Here is a 26,984-nt window from a genome sequence, read left to right as displayed (position 1 = left end):
ATGTTGTGACAAAAATGACGGAAAAACCTTCAAAAACGACAAAAACATCGGGGAAAAGCGGCAGAATATTTTTTTTTTATTTGGACCGAGAAAAAGAAAGTTACGTATTGGGCGGGAGGACTTAAAGGCCTTTTTAATCACTTTTTATAAACTTATGTTTATAATTGTATTGTAAACATTGTATTGTATTGTAATTGTATTCCCTTCCATGAGCATCACTGGTTAAAAGTATGCCTCTTCTCTCTTTTAAGCATTAAAACTATCTTGTGCAATAATGAATTATAGAAGTAAACTTGAAGAGCACTTTCATTAAAACTCATTTAATGCCATCAGAAGAGAACGCCCCCATTTCCCAAAGGTTAAGCATAGGTTAATAAAATACACTAACTACTAATATAAATCTCTTAATTTATTAGTTGTGTAAAAAATAATCTCAACCGAAGAAAGTACTAAAAGAACACAGAAGACTAAGCATTGGAACTGTGAATTGTCCTTGTCCATATCGTCCAATCAGAATAGAGGAGACACAGTATTATGGTCACATTGGGAGAGCTCAGTATGTTCTTTCAAGAGGGTGGGAGCAGACGTAGGCTCTCTTCTCCAAGACCTCCCTGGCGATCTTCTTGATGTTGGCATCGTTGTTCTCAGGAGAGTCTGGAACAGATCGACATGGGAATTACAAAACAACTTTCATTTGTGAAATACAAAAACATTCTCATTTGTCTGGCTCATGTCACCGGATAACTCTGGATTACATTAGGTCATTAAAAAAAAAAAAAAACACACGCACAGTGTGAAAACGAAAAGCAGCGAGGGGTTTGAGTGTTGGTATGTGGGGTGTGTTGGGGAAATTCCGCAACATATGCAAGTCTTTTGTACTGAGATGCAGTAAAAAAAAAAAAAAAAAAAAAAAAAGAGGCAAGGGGCTGTTCTCAATTACCATTTTGTGTTGTACTTACGTTTTTGCAACTGAGTCATCAAGTAATTGTTCTTGAAGAAAGCGTCGCCGCAGAATGTGTTTGCGAGCAGCACCTAGAAAAAAAATTAAAAATAAATGAACAACCCTCTTTCATTCATCAAAACCTGCAGACATGAATCCTGGAACTGGAAAACACAAAAATGAAAACTAAATATGATGCAGACGCCAGTTAAAAGCACAGAAAGTCTGAAAGTAATCATAAAAAAATAAATAAAAATAAAGTGAGGCGATCGCAAACACGTTTGGGTTTAATTTTCGTCTTCAAACGCACAACACAACATGTGGAAACATCAGGCACAAGTATTCATCAATAACCCAGAGGTTTTTATTTCATAAACATATGTCGGATTAGCACTTTTCTACACATCGTGGCTATGAGTCAAACCCAACAGGTACAAAACCAAACCAAGCTTTTATCATCGCAGTGGATGAAAGTTTATACATTAAAGCCATACTTGCTTTTAAAATAATTCAGAACTTGGTTTGAATTACTTTAAAACCACCATTTCCAAAATGACTATCTTTGGAATTCAGTTCGACAGGATCTCTACAGATTCGGTGTGTGTTTTACATAAAATGCCAAAGGTGGGCTGTTGCGTGTTTGCTGACATTTCTGCCTGTAGCTACAGTGGAGAGGAATACACAGGGCAGCCCATCTGGGTGTTGCAAAAGAGGATAATACAAAGCATTCACTGCCTTCTTTAATGTCTCTCTGTTGAGCGTGTGTGTGTGTGTGTGTGTGTGTGTGTGTGTGTGTGTGTGTTCTGCATCACTGTTTGGGATTACACACAGCACACATTAACCTACAATTAGTGTCCTTCTTCGCCTACATCTGCTTTCATAAGATCTGTTTTCCCCATGAAGGTGGAGCAGCACAGGTTACACCTCTACTAATAATATTTATACTAGCTATTGGAGTTAACAAGTCAAAGCACATGCAGACGACAGGCCTAATAAACATGTTTGTTTGTAACAAAAAAGAAGAAGAAGAAGAAAAGCACGCAAAGTTAGAAGAGATGCGGGCGTTGTTGGTGTGACGGAGGCTGGCACGCCCTAGCCTCGTGAGACCGTCCTGATCTGGCGAGCTCCAGTTTTCCACTCGCAGATCAGTCTGGCATCTTCAGATAGAGAAAATTTGGAGCCGTTGGCCAAACAACCGACCAATCAGTGTTGGTTTTGAGGTGGGTTTAGGTGGTGATAGACAGATGGTTTATCCAATCAGCTAACCAGGATTTTCAGCCAGCGGTAGCCCTAATTCTGTTAACTGCTCGCTAATGTTTTTTTCTCTTGGCTGTTTCTTTTGGAATATGGTCCGGGAACCTGAAATGGTGCCTTTTATTCTTTTATTCCTAAATTCTCGTTACACAAACGGCAAATATCCTTTACCGACATGCTGCTAGCTTGCTGAGCTAACGAGCTATGCTTTGCCTGCAGCAGCAGGGGTAGCCTGGCTTGTGGTTGTATTTTCATCGTTGATCTGATTGGATAAACCATCCGTCTATTGCCACCTATGTTGGCGATAGACGGGCCAAATCAACCAATCAGCTAACCAGTATGTTCGCCCCTTCCCAAAAGTTCTCCAACGGCAAGTTCCCACATGGATATGCCGAGCTAATGTGAAGAAATCCATGCATGTTATATTTTACATTTACACTGTTTAGAATCCAAAGCCCGCTCCATTTTTCCTTTCCAGTTTTCGTGGTGATTTCTTCTTCTTCTTCTCCTCCGGGAAAACAAGGCCGCGTTGTATTGTGGTATACGGGTGTAAAATGTAGGGTACATCGTAGGTACATTCAAATTAGCAGTGCATTGTGGGTATTTTATAGTAGACTATATAGCGAATGAAATTTACCGTGGAGAATTCGAACACCACTGCAAAATGGCGAACACGCTATGTAGTAGGGGTGGGGAAAAAAATCGATACAGCATAGTATCGCATATTTTCCGTGGCAATACTGTATCGACACACAGACGCCAAGTATCAATCTTTGGTCATAAATGTTGTTGGTCAGTCTGTCTGCTTGACAATCCCATTTTGCAGCTATACAACTGAAGTGAGATGAACAAACAGAGAAATGTGTCTTTTTAGATAAAACAGATGTTGACAAAGTTTTCTATTGGGGGACATCATTTGAAGTTGGGAAAAATTTGAAGTTGGAAAAAAGTTAATAAATTGCAATATATCGCAGAATATTACAATATCTTTAAAATCGCAATAATATTGTATCGTCACATAAGTATCGTGATGATATCGTATCGTGAGGCCTCTGGTGATTCCCAGCCCTCTACTATATAGTGCACTATGTCCGTGATAGGGAATGGTTTGGAACACAGCTTGGGTGTGTGTAGACTGATTGATTGACATCTTCCTGAGGCTCTCATTAGCTTTGTTGCACCTGATAGGGCGGGACAAATGACAGCTTTATCATTCTTATTGGTAGAAAAGATTTGTGACTTAATGAATTCCCATCAAAAGCTCCGGCCCACCTTCAACCAGAGCAGAGGGCGGTAACGCTTCACTTGAAGGTATCTATGTAAGAGTTACATGACACTGTCATGAACCCTAACCCTAACTCTAGTCATTATATCTAAAATGTTGACGATTATTTATCTAAAATCTATTATATTTTGTTAAAGAAGCAATTGTCAACCCTACAATATCATTGCAAAATCAAGTTATTTAGTCAAGAATATTGTGATATCTCATTTTCTCCACTTCGCCCAGCCCTAGTCTTAATTAAAGCCGTGGTGTGTGTGTGTGTGTGTGTGTGTGTGTGTGTGTGTGTGTGTGTGTGTGTGTGTGTGTGTACTGTACACACCTCGTGGTCGTGATTCCTGAGCCCGATGCTGATGGAGCGGCTGGTTCTGGACAGGACAGCAGTCATAGCGTAGAGGTTGATCATCACATCTGCTACTCTCTTCAGGACAAGCTGTTCATCCACTATGGTCTGACAACATCAATGGGGAAAAAAATAAACACACACAAACACACAAACACACACACACACACACACACACACTTCAATTATCAATCATTTCCAACCTCAGAAATTAAATGTGTCTCTGTAATACAGTGTGTAAATCATTTTCTTCAATCCTCAGCCCATATGGCATTGAGGAAGACTTTTCCCAGAAATGTGTTCTTAGCTTGGCTGATATCTCACAACTTCTTAGGAAACTGTTTGGATTTAGCTTTTTTTTCCTTTTTAAGTTGTGATTAATTACTTCCTGCGTTTGGAGGTTGTTTGACAGAGTCCACACAGACACCACGATGACATCTGGGCTAATATGTGATACCTACAGAGTGCTGCAGGGACGATGTATTTTTGTATGCCAACCCAGAAGTTAGCAACGCCTTGGGTCCCAAACAGCGAATGGGATTTTACTATTAACTCGTTGTTGATCATTACTTATACGTCTAACTGTGTGTCAGTCACTGCTCATGCACACACATTCATTCTCCCTTGTGGGGGGAGGGGCTTAGGAGACTGTTTGGGCTTTAGCAGAAATGGGGGAGGGACTGAGAAGTTGTCAATGTTGAAATGTTTTGGCTAAGTCCTGGATCTTCACAATCCTACCTACAGCACCTTTAAAGCCACAGTTGGTAACTTTTATAAAAACCGGTGCAGTGCCGGTTTCGAGCACGTGTCTGTTCGGAACGGGCACATTACTTTGCTTCAAGTATTATTTATTTTTTACACAACTTTATTGTGTAAATTCTCACAAATATCCATCCATTCTTCTTCGTCCGCTTATCCGAGGAACACCTCCCTTAGGGAGGCGCCCAGGGGCATCCTTACCAGATTTCTGTCACAAATAATATATGTGACAGAAAATGCAGTCATAAAACACTTGGTTCCCTTGGGTTTCCCAGAGATATGCTGATAAGTTTCTTGGAAAAAAGCCATTCAGCATGAAAAAGCATAACAAAATGGACTAAATCGTCTAAAGAAATCGTATTCGACTAAGAGCAAAATGACCAATTAGTCGACTATTCGACTAAAAGGGGGCAGCTCTAAAAAAAAAATCATGTTCTTCTGCCTCCTCCTAGTGCTACTAATGGCATTGTAAAATTCCCCTGAACTCCAATCAAACTAGGCAGCACTGATCAAATATGAATCAAGCTTCTGTTGCTGCATTGCATATTTCTGGCCCCAAATGTTTCCAGAAACATATTTTAGCGAACTGTTCAGCTGTCAAATGAGAAAGTGTTCCCTGGCTGGTTGGCCGGTGCTCGGTTTTGGCTCGACTTTGATCAGCGCTGCTGTCTAGTTTGACACGTGCGGTCATTGACACTACGTTAAAGAATCCTCGGCTATGATTGGTTGTTCTCCTTCACAGATTATGTGTGTCATGACTACAGTCAGGATAGAGCGACAGTTTCAGCAAATGTGACAAAAGTCTATTTTTATAAAAGTTACAAACTGTTGCTTTAAGCAGTTTGGACTTAAATGCTCACGGTCTGAAGAATGCAGTGTAATAAAAGCCCCCCGAGGACACTTCTCATATATTGGATCGAAATAGAGGTGAATGATACACAAAGTAAGGGTTTGGAAAGCTGACCCTGTTTCCAAGATGCGAGGAAGCCGTGATTACAAAAGCACAGTGAAGGAAGAAAAAGAGAACACACGGATTGGAAAAGTAGTTCAAGGGAAACATTTGAGCAGTAAAATCTGATCGCTGTTTTTTCCAGAATGTAAAATCAATCAAATGTTACCTTTCCATATCTGTACAGCAGGCTCTCCACAGTCGATCCAAAAAGGCCGACATTCTGTTCAAACTTCTTTGCACTTTCCTGCAAACAGAAAACTCCTGAGCCTCAACGAACACACCTACAGAAAATGTATCCTTTAAAAAGGTCAAAAAAAAAGTTCTTACTGCCAAGCTGGGATGCACCACTCCGTCTTTTCCTGTCAGGCCGAGGTCCGCTGAACTTCCGAATGAGCTCCTCAGTTTCTTACCCAGCATGCCCAAAGCCAGACCTATATTTCCTTTCTTCATCTCCCTGCAGGCAGAGCAGAGAAAAGACCGTGACTAAAGACTAGCTAAAGACCCATGTGGATGTTTTCATGAATTACACAAACTTGATGGTATTAAGGCCTACTTAAGGCCCAGATATAAGTGCTTTTAACTACGCGTACACAAGATGGCAGTCACACATATCCCGCATTCATTTGGAGCGTAGGTCATGCACGTCTTCAGAAATTAACGCTACGCATCCACAAGATGCATTTGCACATGAACGTGGGGGCGGTATATCATCTGACAGCTACTGTTCCACACTCCAACCCAGGAGGCAATATTTTTTTCCCCACTATGGACACGCACACACTACTATTGGCCAGGCGTCTGTGCTTACATGTACAGGTCTTGTCCCCTGACCAATCCCCTAACCACTCAAGGTGAAATGGCTAACCCCAACTACTGGATATACGTTAAATCCTCCAGGTACACGCAAAGTATGCAGGCAAGGATGTAAACACTGCCGTTCACGCCGCCGCCGCTTGTCTACGCGTACGCACTGTTAAAAAGCTAGTCTATCTGGGCCTTTACACACAAGAAAATTTAATCAAGACCTCACAGATTTCCATCTAATTATCTCTGAAAATGACATATTTTACCTGAGATGCAGCCTTTAAGACCAGAGAAACCTTTCATTTAAAGCTGCACCAAAACCAATATAATACTATGAAATATTTTTTTATAATAACAATGGAACAAATGATTATGTGTAAACGATAAAACAAAGTCATATTCTTACTTTATTTTCCCTGTGAGGACTTTGCCGGCGTACTGCATTCCAGTGAGAGCGATGTACATCCTCAGGATTTCGTTGGTACCCTGGAAACAGCAACAGAATCCAAACACGGCATGCCATCAACTTCACATCTATTATACTACATATGTACTAGGTGGCAATACAGGCCACGAAGAACACGATAAAAAGGTGGCGTATGTGTGTGCGGGTGTACTGTGGGATAACAGGGCACCACACTACATTTTGATATTTTCCAAGAGTTCCACATTGTCCTATCAATAAAACATGGACAATCTCATTTAAAAAAACGTTAAAAATTCTGATTTGACTGATTATGATTGATTCACAACTTACTGTATATGACACATATGAAAAATAAATGTTTAAATAGCTGATAAACAGCTGCTCAGTCCATTCATCCAACTACAAAGAGAACACTAAACAATAATCCATGTAAGACCTTTGTTTATAAAGTCAAATGTGCCACCTGGTGGCCACTTAGAGAACGGGTCATCTTAACAAACCAACTACAGTAGAGCAGTGCAGCAGAAAGAAATGTTTGACTCTCTACAAAACAAACTGTGTGAAAATGTCTGAATATAATTATTTTTATATAATTTCACGGCTTGTTTATTGCGAAGGCCAAATGGCAATAACAATAACTTATTTAACAGTCATTTGCTGTGAAACGACAAAAAGAACAACCACTAAAAAGACAGAAGAGTATTTTACAACAACTTTGAATGCATCATAAGCTTACAAGGTGCAATTGAACGCACCATTAAGTCCTGTCGGTCCTGCCGGTCCTTTCCAGTGAAATACAGACACACTTTGCACCGTTTAGCTGTCCACATTTTAACCTTGTTTAAGCCAGCTGCTAGCTAACGGTAGGCTAATGTTACCGGCTGCCAGGTGTAGTGTTAACTAGCGTCACATGCATCGATGCTTCCGTTGCCTGTAAATTCCGTTTCTGAGCACCAAAGTGCAGCACAGGCCTTTAGGTGCCACCAAAATCGTCGTCGTCATTCAGTCCGGTAGATACCAGTCGTTTAGGAACCGACAATGTTGGCACCGGGTTTCGGTACCCAACCCTATATCTATGGACCTGATTTTAATGACTGAATAACTATTAAGAGTACCTCAAATATAGGCAGGATGCGACAGTCCCTGACGTAGCGCTCGTAGGGGTAGTTCTTCGTATAACCCAGACCTCCGAGGATCTGAAGAGCTTCACTGGTACAAATCCAGCCTCCCTCTGAGCTGAACACCTGAACAGAAGATCAAGAATACACATCATGAGACATTTTGTTTTAATGTTAAAGGTTTAAATTTGATAGAAACAAAGTTTAATGACAGAGCCATCTAACCTTAACCATGGCAGCCTCTAGAGAGCAGTCTGGAAGCCCCGGTCTATCCATCATCCCTGCTGTCAGGTACGCCATGCTCTCCATCACAAAGGCATTAAGAGCCATCAATGCAAACTTCTCCTGCAGTAACAGGGCAAAAACACACCTTATTCACCCCTGATCACACAGAGTGGTGAAGATTATTTACAGGATTCACTGACTATGTTTACGTGCACATAATATTCCAGTTTTCGCCCTTATGCTGAAAAATATAATATTCAGTTTAAGCTGTGTACATGACTAATGAAATTGAATATTCTACTACTATTCCTGTTCAAAATAGGATTTTTTTCAAAGTTGTCCACTGGTGGCGGACCTGTTTGACCGTGCAAACACAGCATCACTCTTTCATTCCTTCAACTACCTTCTTAAAAAGGTTGCCGTTGCGATGCTTGTGCACATCCAAAAACCTGTTGATATTCAAGTCTTTCATAATGTTTAAAAGTAGCTGTGTTTCTCCTTCTGAACGGAGATGTGGGCTTTTCTTTTGGGCATGCATCTCTACCGCAGCCCTGCAAACTGTTGGCTGGTTGGTTTGTGTACAACAACCACAGCAACGCACAAAGCTGACCATAAGCCGTAAATAGAGATAGCAGTATCGGTATCGGCTCCGATACTGCCTAAAACGCTGGTATCGGTAAGTACTGGCGTTTATGCACTGATCTGATACCATGTAATAAAGCCCTTAAGAAAATCTACGTTAAAGTAGTTTATTTAGGTTCTTTTTCCGTTATAACTGAATGTCAAACTGGAGAATAAAAGAAAGTTCTGGGGCATTCATTGTTCGTGTTTGTTCATGTTTTACAAAGAGTTTAACCTGAGCCAGACAGACAACACAGATAGAAATCATATCACATCTATACAGAGATAGTAGCATACAGCTGTTATACATCATATCACATCTATACAGAGATAGTAGTATACAGCTGTTATACATCATATCACATCCATACAGGGATAGTAGTATACAGCTGTTATACATCATATCACATCCATACAGAGATAGTAGTATACAGCTGTTATACATCATATCACATCCATACAGAGATAGTAGTATACAGCTGTTATACATCATATCACATCCATACAGAGATAGTAGTATTAAGTTGTTAAAACATAATAAAATATATGACACACTGGTATCGGATTGGTACTCGGTATGGGCCGATACGCAACTTCAGGTATCAGAAACGGTATCTGGAAGCAAAAAATGCTATCAGGCCATCTTTAGCCGTAAACTGTCGCAAATTGCGGTGAAAACCCTGATTGGGACACATATTCCGAATGTCCAAAGAATAATTCCGGCATATCACACGCGTTATTGTCAAAATGCTAAATTCGGAAAAAGACCTAATTCGTAATATCCAAAAGGGAATATGCTGTTTACATGACCCCAAATAGTGCAATATTAGTGTGCATGTAAACATACTGAGTGATGAGTTGGAAAAGTTGACTGTACCTGAATCATACCAAATTCAGCCAGGCTTTTGTTGAACTGCTTCCTGGTTGCAGCGTACTCTGCGGTCATTTCTACAGAAAGCCAGACAGAGATGATGTCAAAGTGAAGACGTTTTATAAAAAACCCACACATCTAAGATCTTTATCAGTTATCTCAGCTGCTGTACGGGGTTTTTACCGATCAGTTTTTTAATCATTCCAGCTGAAGAACTGCCCATACTGAACCTCCCCGAGTTCAGGATGTTCATGGCAACCTGTCCAACACAAAGCACAACTTTGGTGTACAAATCAACACACACCCTTATAGTACGTGTCCACAGTATTATCAACTGGCGAAATAAATACATCGCGAAAGGCTGTGACATATCACGACACGAGATATTTTTTCTTTTAGTTAAAATATAAGTAGAAAACGGCACTTTAAAAATAGCTGTGCCTTTTATATTCAATTCAATGAATATTGTTAGATTTGTGTCCGACTTGATCCCGACTTGCTCTGACGTCACACACACGTGGGCAAGGATAACCTCACAAGATCAAGGCGGACGCAGTTTTTGGATCAAGGCGCCGCAGTTGTTTTCCACCGACTGCAAGACCCAGGGCATGATGGGAAAAGCCTGGCTCTAAGCAGATTGGTTCAGAATCGAGCCTTTTGACAGCTACTCTGTCATAATAAAAACAACTGGAGACTGTGTACAAGCTGATATATGGGTCTGACAACATTGTATTATATCAGAATTTGACCTAACAGGATGTGAGTGTGTCTGTGACTTCCTGTTCAGCCTGAAGGCTGCTGGAAACAGCTGAGACTATACGACTTCATCGCTAGGGGTAGGGGAAAAAATTGATACAGTATAGTATTGCAATATTTTTCGTGGCAATACTGTATCGATACACAGACGCCAAGTATCGACCTTTATTATATATGTGTTGGTCAGTTTGTCTGCTTGACAATCCCATTTTGCAGCAATACAATTGAAGTGAGATGAACAAATTTATCTTTTTATCTTTTTCGATAAAACAGATGTTGACAACATTTTCCTTTGGGGACATTTGAAGTTGGAAAAAAAGTAATACATTGCAATATATCGCAGAATATTGCAATAATATCGTATTGTGACATAAGTATCGTGATGATATTGTATTGTGAGGCCTCTGGTGATTCCCACCCCTATTGAACGCAGCTTTTTGTCACAACCTACCGCGAGCCTAATGAATAGGAAGCGGGGACAAGACGCTGCCAATGGACACGCACCATCCCAGATACAGTCATGTGCAATAGTGATCGTTAAAGAACAGGACAACGCTTACCTTGAATCCACCGCCTATTTCTCCTATTACATTCTCCACTGGCACCGGGACGTTGTCAAAGGACACTTCACAGGCTGAAAAAGTCAAAACAGTTTAACCACAAATGACATGAAAAGGCACAAACTCTACCAAGGCCACTCCCCATGTGTTCATCCTTCAATCCAAATCAACTGGCTTACTGTTGGAGCCTCGGATGCCCAGTTTGTCCTCAGGCTTGCCGCTGGTGACGCCCCCAAAAGCCCTCTCCACAATGAATGCCGAAATCTTATCTTTCTTCACGCCATCCACAACCACCTCCGTCCTGGCAAACACTGTCATAACATCTGCCATGTCTCCGTTTGAAATCCAAATCTGGGAACACCAACAGATGGGATCTTTAGAATTTAGGGCAAAACCGATAATGTGAGAGGGTGAAATATTGAAGCCCAGATCAAACGTTTGCTCTCACCTTCGAGCCGCTGATCAGGTAATGTTTCAAGTCTTCTGACAGGGTGGCGCGGGTCTGAATGGAGGCTGCATCGCTTCCACTGAACAGATCAAACTGAGTGTAAGTCAAGCTAAATGAGGGCTGGGCGATATGGAGAAAATCAAATATCACGATATTTTTGACCAAATACAACAATATCGATACCGCAACGATACGGTAGTGTTGACTATTGGTGCTTTCACAAAATATTTACACAATGACATCTTTGATAAATAATCATCAGTAATGTGGATATAATGACTAAGGCAAATAATAGAACAGCTAGGACAGTCTGGTAAGTTCAGAAAAGTACATCACTTTCTTCAACCAGGTAAAGACACTTATGTCATATCACAATATTACAATATCCAAAATCTAAGATATCTAACCCAATATCTAGTCTCATATCATGCTATTGGTATAATATTGATATATTGCCCAGCTCTAAGCTAAATGCAACCAAAGAATAGATTTTATCACAACCCTTACAACAGAAATTGCTTTTTTCTGATTGGTTGTAATTAGACTCCTCAAACATTTTAATTTGAAGTACTTTGCCACGTTTGTATTTCTGTCTGTTTGCAGCCAGCCACTGCTATACAAGATTAAGTCACAAACCTATAAAGCTCCATTGTGTAATTTTTTGTTGTTGATTCTCAGCAAAAAACCCTTTGTTCTTTCACAAATGTGTTCATTCATGTGTAATTACTTCCACCAACTAATCAAAGTATTCTCGAACTCGTACAATCTGTCATTCAGGAACATTCAGAATATATACGAGCAAGTCGCTCAAATTGCGGCCACTACGTTGTGACTCCATCTTTAAAATACATTAACCAAAGAGAGACATACCTCCATCTTTATAATACATTAACCAAAGAGGGACATACCTCCATCTTTATAATACATTAGCCAAAGAGGGACATACCTCCATCTTTATAATACATTAAACAAAGAGAGACATACCTCCATCTTTATAATACATTAACCAAAGAGAGACATACCTCCATCTTTATAATACATTAGCCAAAGAGGGACATACCTCCATCTTTATAATACATTAGCCAAAGAGGGACATACCTCCATCTTTATAATACATTAGCCAAAGAGGGACATACCTCCATCTTTATAATACATTAGCCAAAGAGAGACATACCTCCATCTTTATAATACATTAACCAAAGAGAGACATACCTCCATCTTTATAATATATTAGCCAAAGAGAGACATACCTCCATCTTTATAATACATTAACCAAAGAGAGACATACCTCCATCTTTATAATACATTAGCCAAAGAGGGACATACCTCCATCTTTATAATACATTAACCAAAGAGAGACATACCTAAGAGAGACATACCTCCATCTTTATAATACATTAACCAAAGAGAGACATACCTCCATCTTTATAATACATTAGCCAAAGAGAGACATACCTCCATCTTTATAATACATTAACCAAAGAGAGACATACCTCCATCTTTATAATACATTAACCAAAGATGGACATACCTCCGTCTTGAATATTGCGGTTACTGTGTCATCTTTTCTTCATTTTGGTCCAGGTGGGTGGTGATGACGAGAAAAAACAAAACGTACAGGACTGTCCAAATGCCAGTGTCCTGTAGAGGGACACTGGCAACAAGATGTAAAAGAGATTTCAGTGCCTTTACCTTCCAGGCTCTGTCAGACAGAAAGCTGCGATGTGTTCTCCTGAGGCCAGTTTGGGCAGATACTTCTGCTTCTGGGCTTCACTTCCTGCTATCAGAATCCCCTGAAACACCAAAAACAGCTGTTAGCGGCGTAGTTGACGTCAGCTTGCTTTTCTCTCTAAGTTGAATCGGTTTTAACTTTTTTGCTGCAGGCATTCAAAACAAATGGAAAGACCTGCGTTTTTGCCGGACTGCCTGACGAGTGAATACAGACGCAGCGCATGTGAATAAATGCTCAGCCAGCGCCTCACTAGAGCCTTATCATTATGAACGTCGTACTATCTTTACCTTTATCAAATGGCCTGAAAACGACCCCAGGCTGCTGCAGTAGAACGTTAACCAAACAGACTTCTACAAACATCCCACTGCTGGCTTGTAACTCCACATATCCAATGTATGACATAGATGGATGACATAGTGCTGCATAATGACCCTAGGGGTTAATAACATGTGTACCGAGTCGTCCATTCTCTGGGATATGTTTTCATGCTAATCAAGTGTGTCTCTAGCTTTAAACAAGCTAGCGCAAACCGAGGATCAGCTTATGATGCTAGTCGTCGGGCCAGAGGGTAAAGTAAAAAGAAATCGCTATTTCTATACCACTAACGAGGATCCAAATGAACGGAATGACGAACGGCGTGCTTGAGCTACGTTACTTGTTGCACGATGTTCGTCGTTCGACTGGTCGTGACTATTATCCCGAGATGGCGCCTGCCCGTATACGTGAACGCTACTGTCTTTATAAACTATCTTTTTAATAAACTGTCTGTACACTTACAAAGTTCTCAATGCTTCTGTTTTTATGTAGGGACCCTCATTATGTTACTGTGGAAGTGTGATGCTATTTTAAGCCTTGTTAATGGTAGAAAATAGTGATTTACCCTCTGCCTTGTTAACGGTGTAGAAATAGCGATTTCTTATAACTTTACCCTCTGCCCCGACGACTAGCGTTATAAGCTAATCAGCCATTTGCGCTAGCTTATTTAAAGCTAGAGACACATTCGATTAGCATGACAACATATCCCAGAGAACGGTCGGCTCGGTACACATATGTTGTTAACCCCTAGGGTCATTATGCGCCGAAATTGTCCTTTAATTAGCCAGCAGCTTTAAAGGTGCCCTGCCATAAGTATTTCATGACTTTGTGGTGATGTCTGAAATTCTACCATGGACTCTGTAACATATTTTGTGGAAAAAATGCCTTGGTTACCTTGTTTCAAGCCATTCTAGCGTGGTATAGAAAGCCTGCAGGAAGACTCGCCTCGATTTGTGCCAGTTCTCATTAATATTCAACAAGCTAAGCTGTTTGAATCTGATTGGCTAGCAGCTAGCCAATGAGAGTCTGGCTGTCAGAATCCTTTACCCAGCCCAACTGGGCGAGCTCATGAATAGTAATGAGCTCAGGCAACATGATGTCAGACCGACCAGATTGGTCTGATTTCTCTGCTTATTTCTGTGTCTAGAGCTGACAGAGGAGGTCAAAGTTCATTTTCACATTCAACATAACACAAACACATATGACATAAAATGCAAGTAAAAACGGTTTTGTGTGACAGGGCACCTTTAATACCAAATTGAAAATCAAATACCTACCCATCGAACAAATATTTGAATCCAGCCGTACCTGTTACATGGTTTTATTTCTTACCTTCAGCCCAATGGCCTGATGTGCAGCCAGTGTTACAGCAATAGAGCCATCTAATGAGGTGATCTCTGCCAGTCGGGCATACACGGTGTTAGACAACCCGAGACCCCCTGGGGTGAACACAAAAATAAAGATTTTTGCCACTAAAACTCAGTGGGACTACTACTGTATTTCTAACTTGCATGGGCATGTGAGAGAAATGGTTGTGGTGCCATTTTAAACTCAGAGCTGTGTATAAACTGTAGTGATGCACAGCGGGGGAAGAAGTATTCACATCCTTTACTTAATTAAAAGTACTAATACCACACTGTAAAAATATTATGTTACAAGTCAAAGTCCTGCATTGAAAAAGTTACTTAGGTAAAAGTATGTCAAGTATCATCAGGAAAATGTACTTAAAGTGCCCATATTATGCTCATTTTCAGGTTCATAATTGTATTTAGAGGTTGTACCAGAATAGGTTTACATGGTTTAATTTTCAGAAAACACCATATTTTTGTTGTATTGCACATTGCTGCAGCTCCTCTTTTCACCCTGTGTGTTGAGCTCTCTGTTTTAGCTACAGAGTGAGACATCGCACTTCTGTACTATCTTTGTTGGGAGTGGCACATGCTCAGTACCTAGGTAAGGACTACTAGCCAGTCAGAAGCAGAGTATGAGGGTGTACCATGCTAGCAGCTAGGCGAGCATTATAACGTGTGTTCCAAAGTGACCACGTTGGTCTCTGAAGTAAAGGCTGGACTACAATAGAGCTGTTTGGAGCAGTTGGTGAACAGTGTTTTCTGTTGGAGATGGTAAGTCCCTTTAGGAGGGTCTTTGGGCTTTTTCACTTTGTAGACCTATAACATGCATAATATAAGCACTTTAAAGTATTAAGAGTAGAAGTACTCAATGCAAAACAGTACTAATCTATGAACTAGTTTGTGTAGGCGTAACACCTGTTTTGATTGGTTTTAATTGTGTAATATCTACTTAGCAAACACTTGTGTTATAAGTAGGCTAAGTTTCAACTTACAAACAGCTGGTGCAATGAGCTACAGGTCACAATCATCTTACCGTACTCCTCAGGAACCATGATTCCAAACAGCCCGAGCTCCTTCAACCCATTCAAAGTCTCGGGAGGGATTTTGGCTTCTCGGTCAATCTTCGCTGAGTCAACTGAAATCACAGTAAACGGTCATTTATTGTCAATTCATCAAATTACATAGCAAGAGCAATATTCACGCATAAAATGTAAACTATACAGCATTTGCACGGCTACTTGGGCGGAGTGATCAGCACAAAACCTGAAACGCAAAATCACTCCGCCCAAGTAGCAAAAGTAGCAGTGCTTCGCCTTTCTGAGAATATAGTTCCCAGTCATGCAACCTTGTTATTTGTACACGCTGTGACAATACAAATCACAACATGTAGATAGGAACATGTTGGCGTTATTTTATCACTTATTGGGAGCAGTAGGCTAGATGGAGCCGGTAACCTCCAGGATCTGTGTGCAGTCATTGAAAATAAGTTATTTTTTATGTTCTTCACAGAAAATAAGCCAAAGCCAGTGAGTTTGAGTTAGAAGAAATAATAAATGGAATAATTTTTCTTTTAACAAACATTGAAAACAGGTCCCACAGACCCGAACACCTCACAAGGGTTAACTCATGCATTCATCACATCTCCTTTCTCACCTTCCTCACTGAAGAACTTTTCCACAGGTGCAACAAGCTGGCTGATCTCCTCAGCTTCTTCATTTCCAATTTCTGGATAAGGGAAGACCTCAGCCTGGAGGACAAACGCACGATTTTAGATTATTTTTTTATTATCTAAATTTTTTATCTCGAACAATCAACATACTTTAAAAGAAAAAAAATCAAATAAAAACGCATTTACAAATCAATACGATTCCATCCAAGAAGAAACAAAAAGGATGAGTTGGAGAAGGAGCAGGCAGAAGCATAATGGTTATAAAATCCTGCCTCTGCTTTACAATATCCTATTATTACAGCACAAACTGATAGATATGCATATACAGCATAAAAAAATTGTAAGTCATACAATACCTTACACTGTGTGTACACCCCCATTAATATATTCAGTATATCTTTCTGTAACGGAAAAGTATTTTTTTCTTGAATCTATTTTTGGACTGTATAATATTACGGCTCTGGTAGGTTATTGATGGGCAAAAAAAGGTAAAATGTTATCAATATAAAATGAAATCTACAGTAAAACGTGTACTTTCCGAAGCCACTGTACTGTATGTCTGATCAAAATGACTGTAAGGAAACCAGAAGAACCAAGTCCATAGGCTGGCATAGTCTGTGCTCTGCTGCAATTGACAGTTGAGGTCAAAATTTTACAATTGGGAATAGGCAGACATTTTGACATGTCATAGTAGGAAAGGCACAGCTGTATTAGTGCATTCCTCCCTGCTCCACTCATCTGCACATGTTGCCCCAAGCTGGTTTAAAATGACAAAGGTATCCCTTTAATCCAGAATTATATGACAGTGTTTTCCCTAGGTTTGTGGACGACGTAGGTGCGCATATTTGACGGGGTTTAGGCGTCCTTCTTCAAGTAAATGTTACCTTTATAATAGAAATGCAATTTCCCCCATACATTTTGTGTCTCTTTGAGGGATTTTGCGTCTCTTTGTAGTCGCGTTGTGTCACATTTTGGTAGTTTGCGTCTCTTTTTCACATAATTTCGGACCGTTATTACTAAAGTGGATAATAAATTACACTCAAAAAGCCAGCAGCAGTGGCAGCAAAAACTGTCCGGTCTTGTTAGTAGTGTCCTGAGACAGTCAGACACTGTCCCGGGACAGTCAGACACTGTCCTGTGACTACCAGACACTGTCCTGTGACTCCCATGCCTGACAGTCATGGAGTCACAGGACAGTGTCTGACTGTCCCGGGACGGTGTACAGGACAGTGTCTGATAATATGTAACTAAATAAGATAGTGCTGCCACCTCTTAGTCGATTAGTCGACTAATCGGTCGTTTTGGTCTTAGTCGACTAAGATTTCTTTAGTCGATTAGTCATTTTTTATGCTTATTTATGCTTAATTACTCATTTCCAAGAAACTTCTCAGCACATTTATGGTAAACACAAGATTTAAAGTGGTGCTTTTGCAGGATTAATTGTGGAGAAACTCAGTTTCACAGATGGTTAATTAAGTACATTTATATTGTGCTTTTCTAGTCTTAACCACCTCTCAAAGCGCACAGCTCTGTCAATTAAATCAACTAATCGATTAGTCAACAAAATCCTATAAGTGTTAGTCGACTAAGAATTTCTTTAGTCGAGGACAGCCCTAAATTAAGACTTCTCAGTTGGACTTCTTTGGCAAGTTTTGTCTTTAAGCTTTTTGGAGAAGCAGTGGCAGCAAAAACTGTCCTGTCCTGTTAATAGTGTCCTGAGGAGTGTCCCGGGACAGTTAGACACTGTCCTGTGACTCCATGACTGTCAGGACATCAGGTATGGGAGTCACAGGACAGTGTACAGGACAGTGTCTGACTGTCCCGGGACAGTCATGGAGTCACAGGACAGTGTCTGGGAGTCACAGGACAATGTACAGGACAGTGTCTAACTGTCCCGGGACACTCCTCAGGACACTACTAACGGGACAGGACAGTTTTTGCTGTCTTAAAGACTAAACTTGCCAAAGAAGTCCAACTGAGAAGTCCTAATTAGTTACATGTATTCGGCTTGGGTGATGCCACTAACTAACTCTTTGAATGGCAGTATTAGTAGTATTAGTTTCTATGTCCCTAACAGTCCCACTGAAACCACCAGCAGACCCATAGTCGCATCTGCAGAGAACAGAGAACTGATTGGGGTTAGCTTGAACTAGCTAGCTCGGTAGCCTAACACAGTGCAACAGTTACCTTGTTGACCTGACCGAGGAACAAGTCCTTGGCATAAGCCAGGTTTCTGGGGTGCGTTTTAAAGGACCTCCGCTGCCAAAGGTGAAGCGCTTCTTTCCCAGCATGCCTCGCGTTACCGGCGAGCAGCCGCCGTCCGATATGAACGGACTTCGACAAGACGACAAATCGGTTTACATTCATCATTCTCGTAGCGTGAACTCTAACGTTAGTCCATGGGTGTTGTGGTGTGTTACATATACAACCACCGGAGACCTTTCACCCGTTTCTGTCGCACGCTGATGACGTAAACACACGGTTAGGATATCTTCAAAGACCCTCGTAAACAGTAGGTTTCAGTTGACGAATAAGAACAGACGCTAAAACGCTTTAAAACGATTTAAAAATGTCAACGTTTAATAGTAACATAGGTAAAAATGTAAAAACTAAATAAAATAAGACAAGTGACAATATTCTGGACGGTCGATTAACTTTACAGATAATGGACTTTAATTGACTAAGCATTCCCTTTAAGTCCGTCATACCCTTATGCATGTAAGTTATTCTCCTTGCTATTTATTTATTTTAAAATGTATTCTGAATATAGAATACTTCCAGCAAAATTGTACACAATACCAATGCATAAATCGCGGGTCTGTCTGTTAATGTCATGAATGCTCGCCTTGTTATTGTGCTATTTCTGACAGCACATGAACATAGCATAACAGCATAACAATGGTGCGAGGATACCACTTGGTGGCGCAATGTATAACAAAGATCCTCTTCAAAACCGTATGTGGTACAAAGGAGCAGTACTCTCTGCTACTCTAAGAGCAGTAGAGACAAAATAGATACATAAAACTCTATCAACTTGGAAGTGAACTTGAGTTTCAAAACCGCAAATGTAGATAAAACTTTCAGCCACTAACAGATATATTAAAATGCTGCAAAAATAAAATAGATAGATAGAGATAGCTAGATAGATAAATACTTTATTCATCCTGAGGGAAATTTTAGGCATCCAGTAGCTTAGACAACAAACACATACAGTGCTCAGCATAAGTGAATACACCCATATTAAAGTTGACTAAAAAGTGGAATAAAAAATCATCTTTTGGAAATCTTAATGCTAATGAGATTGTAATGCCTTAATTAAAAAAAAATTAGGAAAAATCCAACCTTTAAGGACACCAACTTTCTTTGTGAATGAATAATGTATAATAAAGAAATAAATATTCTTCCTTAAAATACAGGGGGCACAATACACACCTATGTTAAATTCCCATAGAGGCAGGCAGATGTTTATTTTTAAAGGCCAGTTATTTCATGGATCCAGGATACTATGCATCCTGATAAAGTTCTTATTTCAGTTAGCCTAATAGCTGGTTGGATTTGCATTGAGAGATGATCTTATGGAAAGTACCCCATGCCAATCTCTAGGTATGGTGAAGGGCATGTGATGATGTGGGGTGCTATTTTAATTCCAAAGGCCAAGGGAACTTTATCAGGATACATAGTATCCTGGATCCATGAAATAACTGGCCTTTAAAAATAAACATCTGCCTGCCTCTATGGGAATTTAACATAGTGTTGTTGTACTTACTTATGCCCCCTGTATTTTAAAGAAGAAAATGTATTTATTTATTAATGATACATTATTCATTCACAAAGAAAATTGGTGTCCTTAAAGGTTAGATTTATCTTCATCTTTTTTTATTAAGGCATTAACATCTATTTCCAAAAGAAGATTTTTTTATTCCTCTTTTTAGTCAACTTTAAAATGGGTGTATTCACTTATGCTGAGCACTGTATATCTCACATACATACAAATCACTCACATAAATTTAAAGAGTTAACAATTTGTGCAGTGATTACAAAGGTCTGGTATATGGACTGACCATGTGATGCAATGACCATGATAAGATGCTGTGGTGGCAAATTTTATTTTAACCATTATTGATTAATGATTTTAACCATTTGCTTAAAGATTGTTTAAAACCTCCATAGAAAGCTGTTCCTTCCTCTTAGACTCTTAAAGACTAGAGAGGGACAGCTGCAGCCATGAACTCTTAGCCTAGAAGCTTTATTTTTGGAGAGACACTAGCCTCTCATTTGTTTAAGTTTTTGCTTAGATAGAAGTGGAGAAGGCCGATGACTGTTTACAACAGTGAGAACTACGTAGGCTACTACCTCCTGAGATTAACTATTGTTTAGGCTAATGTTAAGAACAGGGCCAGAGGGTAAGATAGTTTGACTTTTCATGATGTCCTCTTTTGAACTATGGCCATGCTAAAAGATAAAGTGAGAGGGGTGGCTAAAGAGAGGTTTTGACTATATGATGATGTGATGTTTAGATTTTAGTTTAGAAATGCTCATTCAGTTGTACTGCGTGTACCTGTGAATCTGTATTGTCATATTTTGCAAAATATAATAAATGCTCAAAGACCAGATTTTGGTTTGATTCTCAAACAGTCTTTATTCGTATTCATTTTGATCATTGATATTTACTAAACTCTGCTGCTGCAAGAAAATTTCTATCACAATGCTATGGTAGAGTGTGTGCAATGGTGGTAGTGCAGAAGTGAACAGTGCAGGGATTGAACAGTGCAATAGCTTATTATTAAATATTAACTATACATATCAGGCTATCTATCTTCAAACAGAAATAAGAATGACTCACAGAGTCTATCACTGACTGTACAGCTCTATAATGCAAACTATTCTTTGCTGGCAGAGGAAATGAAGCCCTGTGCTCGCTCCGTGCCTGCCGCATGATGACGTCGTCCGGCTGACACTGGATGTGACCCTCAAAGCTGGGATCTATTTTTAGCTCCCAGGGACCGGACAGACAAACAGGGCAAAGTGTCAGTCAGACCACCTGCCACAGGCAGCCAGGCATGTGGATTGTGCATGACTGAGAAGATAATTAGTGTAGGCCTAGATCTACTGCTGTTTTGACTTTCATCAGTAACTTCCGGAGCATTTTGTTTAGGTTAAAGGTCCTATGACATGCTGTTTTTTGGAGGCTGTATATAGGTCTTAGTGGTCCCCTAATACTGTATCTGAAGTAGGGGTGGGGGAAAAAATCGATACAGTATAGTATCGCGATATTTTTCGTGGCAATACTGTATCGATACACAGACGCCAAGTATCGATCTTTTATGATATATGTGATGTTCAGTTTGTCTGCTTTACAATCCCATATTGCAGCAATACAACTGAAGTGAGATGAACAAACAGAGAAATGTATCTTTTATTTTTTTTTCAGATGTCTTGTTTCGTCCACAACTCAAAGATATTCAGTTAACTGTCCCGGAGGAGAGAAGACACTAGAAACATATTCTCAAAAAATTTACTTTGATTTGTGAGGACTATGGTGAACTGCTCCTCAGATCTCTGCAGGGTAAATCCAGACAGCTAGCTAGACTATCTGTCCAATCTGCAGGGTAAATCCAGACAGCTAGCTAGACTATCTGTCCAATCTGAATTTTCTGTTGCACGACTAAAACTACTTTTGAACGTCCACACGTTCCACCAAAACTAGTTCCTTCCTGGCGGCGTGGCGCCACCCAAGACGATTGTGATTGGTTGAACGCCAATAAACCAGAGCACGTTTTTCTCCCATCGCGGAATGCTGTGTGGACTAACCAGACCCTCCTCCGCAGCGCTGTGGAGGAAGGTCTGGCAATACGAGACTAGCATTTCTGTGATATACTGTACTTCCAGTTAGAGAAGCCTACTGCAGTCTTAGGACTCTAGCACCACATTTAGGTAAAACAGACTGGAGAAAGAACGAGAAGAAGAATATTTTTTTATTAATCCCCAAGGGGGAAAACGTGAGGATCAAATCATTCAAGTGAGACCAAGAAATTGCCTTATTTGACAAAGTCGAGACACCCAGCTCAGGTTTTACAATATATTTTTATTTTGCGTTCTCAACATCGTCACAGTACTAGTTTTACATCAATAATTGGGGGGGGGGGGGGGGTGGGGTTGTCTACTTAGAAACAGAATGCATAATAAAGAGCACTCCTCCCTTTCCGTTTGACTTCAAAATGGGCTGTGAGCGTGAGAGAACAGGAGCGTCTCAGGAAACACGTCAGACGCCGTGGTAACTGTGTAACAGCTGGCCAATCGTCCAGATCTAGATCCGAAGATAATTCAGTCCGGTCAGAGGCCGAGAGAAGCAGTCGATGATTATGTAAATATCAGAGGGGGAGCAGGAATGCACCTTCAATGACATTCTAGTAGTAAGAATAATTATTATAATAATAATAATAATTTACAGACTATTTACATATGTTTTTCTCATTCTTTTACTACCCCACCCACCCTTCAAATGTTTCCGCCCCTCCAAAAACCTCTCCATCAAGTTACATTAGATTTCCCCCAGATGGATTGGCTATTTACACTCAGCAGTGGACTGCCATGTCATGTGAAAAGCATGCCGGAGTAGAATGACACAACGGTAAATAAAAAGACACACTAGTGGGCCAGAAATCATCTACATGTAAACAAGCAATCAGTCAGAGAAATCAAAGCTACATCAAAAGTTTAGGCTAGCCAAGCCCGCTGCTCAATAGAATAACACTTAAAAAGAGAGAGAAAGAGAGAGAGAGAGAGAGAGAGAGAGAGAGAGAGAGAGAGAGAGAGAGAGAGAAAAGAAACGGTAGGCATCAATGGCATGCAACAAAGCACCTCACACGGAATCCGGACAGGTTTTTACGTTTGATCAGTCGTCTGAAGGAACTGCTGCGTTGTGACTGAAATCCCTCAGATTCAACATAATTCTGGGAACCATCGATATTTAATAGGGCTAGGTTTCTTCTTGGCTGGGGTTTGCACCATTATTCCATAATACAACAACTAGTTAGCAGTCAGACTTTGGTCTGAAGACAGAAGTTGCGATTGGTCAACTGTGGGGTTGTGCTTGGACGGTTTTAATTTGGTCCCCAATTTATTTGGTATAAATAGGATTTCAAATGTAATGAGCATGCAATATTGGCACTTTTCTGACTCCATATTACCTTATTTAAATCTGGATTAAATGCTGTATATTTGACAGATCATGGTCAAATATTAGATTTTAGACTAGTCTACAGTACCTAAAGCCTGCTGAATACATTTTGGATCATACCTAATATTTTAATGGTACCACTGTCTAATAATAAGTCACCCTTCAGAGAGGGTTTATAGGCGGTAACTAACGGCTTCATTAATGGTTAATAAATACTTTAGTAATGCTTTATACATCTGTAATAAGCTATTGATAAGAAGAACATTTGGGTTGTCCTAAAGATACATGCCAGGTCTATTTTCACGTTGTTTGGACAGCCGGGCAGAACAGTGCAACGAGAGCATCCAGTCAGTTTACCAAAAGAAACCCCCCCCCCAATAACGTATATGTCTCTTCTACAACACCACGGACGACAAGAGATTCTTGAAGGTGGAAAAACATAATAAGACATTACAGATCCTTTTTATCAGGACAACGCCAGAAATAAGACGGCATGGAGTGTAATTACAGGAGTGCCTGGAGTGGAAGGTAGATACTAGCTTAATGAAAACGTGATTGTTCTGTAAGTAAACCTGTAGAGACAATAAAATCTGCGAGTCGGGCAGGCAAGACGCTCCGCTTGGCGGTCTGTGTCCAAAACGGCAGCGAGAGCCTGGGTCTGTCCGAGGTATTTGCCTAAAGGAAGTTTTTCCTCGCCATTGTCGCACCAAATGCTTGCTCGTGAGAAATTGTTGGGTCTTTGTAAATTATAGAGTGTAGTCTAGACCTACTCTATCTGTAATTGTTGGGTCACTGTAAATTATAGAGTGTGGTATAGACCTACTCTATCTGTAATTGTGGGGTCTCTGTAAATTATAGTGTAGTCTAGACCTACTCTATCTGTAATTGTTGGGTCTTTATAAATTACAGAGTGTAGTCTAGACCTACTCTATCTGTAAAGCGTCTTGAGATAACTGCTGTTATGATTTAATACTATATCAAAACTGAATTGAATTCTGAGATGCTCTTGGTGTGGTATGACGCATGGCGGAAGACGGAACAAAACCGGAACGCAGCAAAGACGCGGCCAGTGGAAAATTGGGGTAAATAGTGTACTGCTGTTTTAACAAATAAGCTAATTTTTAACAACATGGGATTGAATCGGTACTCTGTATCGGCCGATACACAACTTCAGGTATCGGAATCGGTAAGGAAATGGTATTGAACATTTCTAGTAATAATAATAATTGTAATACTTTCACCCAGGAAACGCGTGTCTTAAGTGTTTTAATCTCTGGGTGTTACTGCTACCTACTGTTGGATCAATGGACCAGCAAATGTGACTTTTACCATTTGCTGGCGGAAAAACTCCAGTTTAGGGGATTTGTTTTAGAACATGGCATCCCAAAAGTTGTTCTTATGTATGGCTTATTACTGATGTGTTAAACATTAATGCATTCAACAGTTAATTAACTATATTAATTAATCAAATTAGTTACAACTTCGAACCCTTTATAAAGGGTACTTTATTGGAGAGGGGTACCTAGATAACTTTGAGAAGTATTTAAGATCTACTGGATATCACTTGTAACAGTAATGTGTGAGCCATTGACAGAGACAGATGATAAGTATGAAGATAAAAGAGTTCCATTCATTTTACTCATAGCTGTCTGTCCATTTTCACTCTGATTTCCAGATGACAGAGTACATCTTTTGTCACGCCTGCTCTACCTTTCCCCTGACAGCTGTGATAACACCCAGCTTTAACTACTGTTGTACACTAAAGATCCAGCAAGCTACTGTATGTGGATCGGGAAAACGATACAGGTTTGGTTATCCTCTGGAGTGACACAATTACATAGTTGACTTCAGTTGGCTGTAATTGAAGAAGTCAAAACTATTCTACCATTCATGTTTAACAACTGTCAACTGTAACACTGATATAGTTCGGGGATTACACAATAGTTAGAAAATAGTCTCGAAATACATTGTTACATGCAATTATTTTCTTTGACATTCTTTATCAGTGTGGAAGCTCCAGTCCTTCCAAATCCACGTGGATACTCGCACTTCATTGAAACATTGAGGGAGAAATGACGAAGACAACACTAACAAAAAAAGGATCAATCAAAAGATTGAAATCGCTCTTAGACAAAAAAAAAGTTAATACATATTGCACACAAGTTGAAAAAAAAATCCATCTCATAGTCTTTAAGCAGTTACAGACATACTTCTGCCGTTGATATTAACTAAGAAGAACAAGTGCTGTGTCTTTCTATCACTTTCAACAGAAAATATGCTCGAGTATACCAGCCCCCCCCCTTGCCTCCCCTTTGCACACACACCACAGATACTGTGCACAGGATGGCTGGGAGCTACAACCAGCCATCCCATAATATGTCAGAAAAAAACGATTGATATAAAACTGCCATTTGTGGTGAGTGAAGCATAAGAGTGCTATCACCTCTACAGAATGATAATTATTGATTTCTGTACTGTGGCGTCCGTGTGGCTCCGAGGAAAAGTCAGGTCGAGGGAGTGAACAGCGCTGCGCGACACGCTTTGCTGCTCGAGAGACGCACAATGAAACCAAAGATGGACCGGGCACACTCAGCCAGCTGAGAGCTTTCACATCGGGGGTGTGGGGGGGGGACACTTAAACAGTCATGTTACTGTTTCCCTGCTACACAGTTTGCAGAAGCGCCTTCAGTTTCCATGAAAAAAACACTAAAAACCTCCTCCTCCTGCAGAACGGACTTGAAGAATCCTACCAGGTTGCGGTACGACGTATAGAGCATTTCATATTGTTTGTTGGACTCTAAAAAAATAGTTAAGAAAATAAAATGATGGCAGACAAGATGACAAGATGGCTTTCAGATGAATCTGTTAGCTCAGCAGACCGCTGTGGCTTCCTTTTTCCAGAGCTGGAGAGACGACTCCGAACCAAAGACGAGTGCAGTGGATGAGACTGTGTGCAGGCTGGTTTGCAAGTCTGCACCGGCCTTCAACAATCTGGACAGAGTTCTAACTCAAAGGCAACCGTATACAGCAGTATTCCAGCTTACTGAATTGCCTAAATAATAAAAGCTTTGATTGGTTTCTTAACAGTGAAAGTACGCCACCTATGTGCCACAATACTGAGAGTTGTAATTGTTTTGTAATAATAATAGTTATAATAATAACAGTTGATATTATTATTTTACAAAATACTATGCACAATATACATAAAGCAATTGACTAAATCAGTAAATGCTTCAATAATTGGCACATTTATCACTGCTAAGAGAGATATCACAGTGCACTGTGAGCTACGGCTACATTAAATACTCGTACAGCTACTGTACTGCTGAGGATCACCTGTCTGTCTGTCGGTCTGTCTGCCTGCCTGTCTGCCTGC

General features: G+C 40.2%; 1 protein-coding gene across 1 annotated transcript; it reads right to left on the bottom strand.

Annotated features, from left to right (window-relative positions):
- Positions 1–47: 47 nt before the first annotated feature.
- Positions 48–18,919, bottom strand: acad9 (acyl-CoA dehydrogenase family, member 9). Its single transcript, XM_028576926.1, has 18 exons — positions 18,616–18,919; positions 16,413–16,506; positions 15,793–15,894; positions 14,740–14,846; positions 13,053–13,153; positions 11,361–11,439; positions 11,092–11,263; positions 10,913–10,986; positions 9,780–9,855; positions 9,603–9,673; positions 8,105–8,224; positions 7,877–8,005; positions 6,741–6,820; positions 5,858–5,984; positions 5,697–5,774; positions 3,799–3,927; positions 960–1,032; positions 48–654 (listed from the first exon to the last, which is right to left on the bottom strand). The coding sequence occupies exons 1-18, from the start codon at positions 18,796–18,798 to the stop codon at positions 554–556; spliced, it is 1,896 nt and encodes a 631-aa protein (XP_028432727.1). The 5' UTR covers positions 18,799–18,919; the 3' UTR covers positions 48–553.
- Between the last annotated feature and the right edge of the window lie 8,065 nt (positions 18,920–26,984).

Source organism: Perca flavescens, chromosome 4, assembly GCF_004354835.1.
Source record: "Perca flavescens isolate YP-PL-M2 chromosome 4, PFLA_1.0, whole genome shotgun sequence".
NCBI lineage: Eukaryota > Metazoa > Chordata > Actinopteri > Perciformes > Percidae > Perca > Perca flavescens.
Note: the sequence above shows the minus strand (reverse complement) of the source record. Positions and strands in the feature narration are given on the sequence as shown.

What these genes read in the sequence shown, in the direction of transcription:
- acad9 (XM_028576926.1), bottom strand. Translation starts at nt 18,798, where the DNA reads ATGATGAATGTAAACCGATTTGTCGTCTTGTCGAAGTCCGTTCATATC. An exon ending in CTGAATTTGGTATGATTCAG is followed by an intron (nt 8,225 to 9,602) that starts GTACAGTCAACT and finishes CTGTTACTGCAG; the next exon opens with GAGAAGTTTGCATTGATGGC. An exon ending in TGGTGCATCCCAGCTTGGCA is followed by an intron (nt 5,775 to 5,857) that starts GTAAGAACTTTT and finishes TTCTGTTTGCAG; the next exon opens with GAAAGTGCAAAGAAGTTTGA.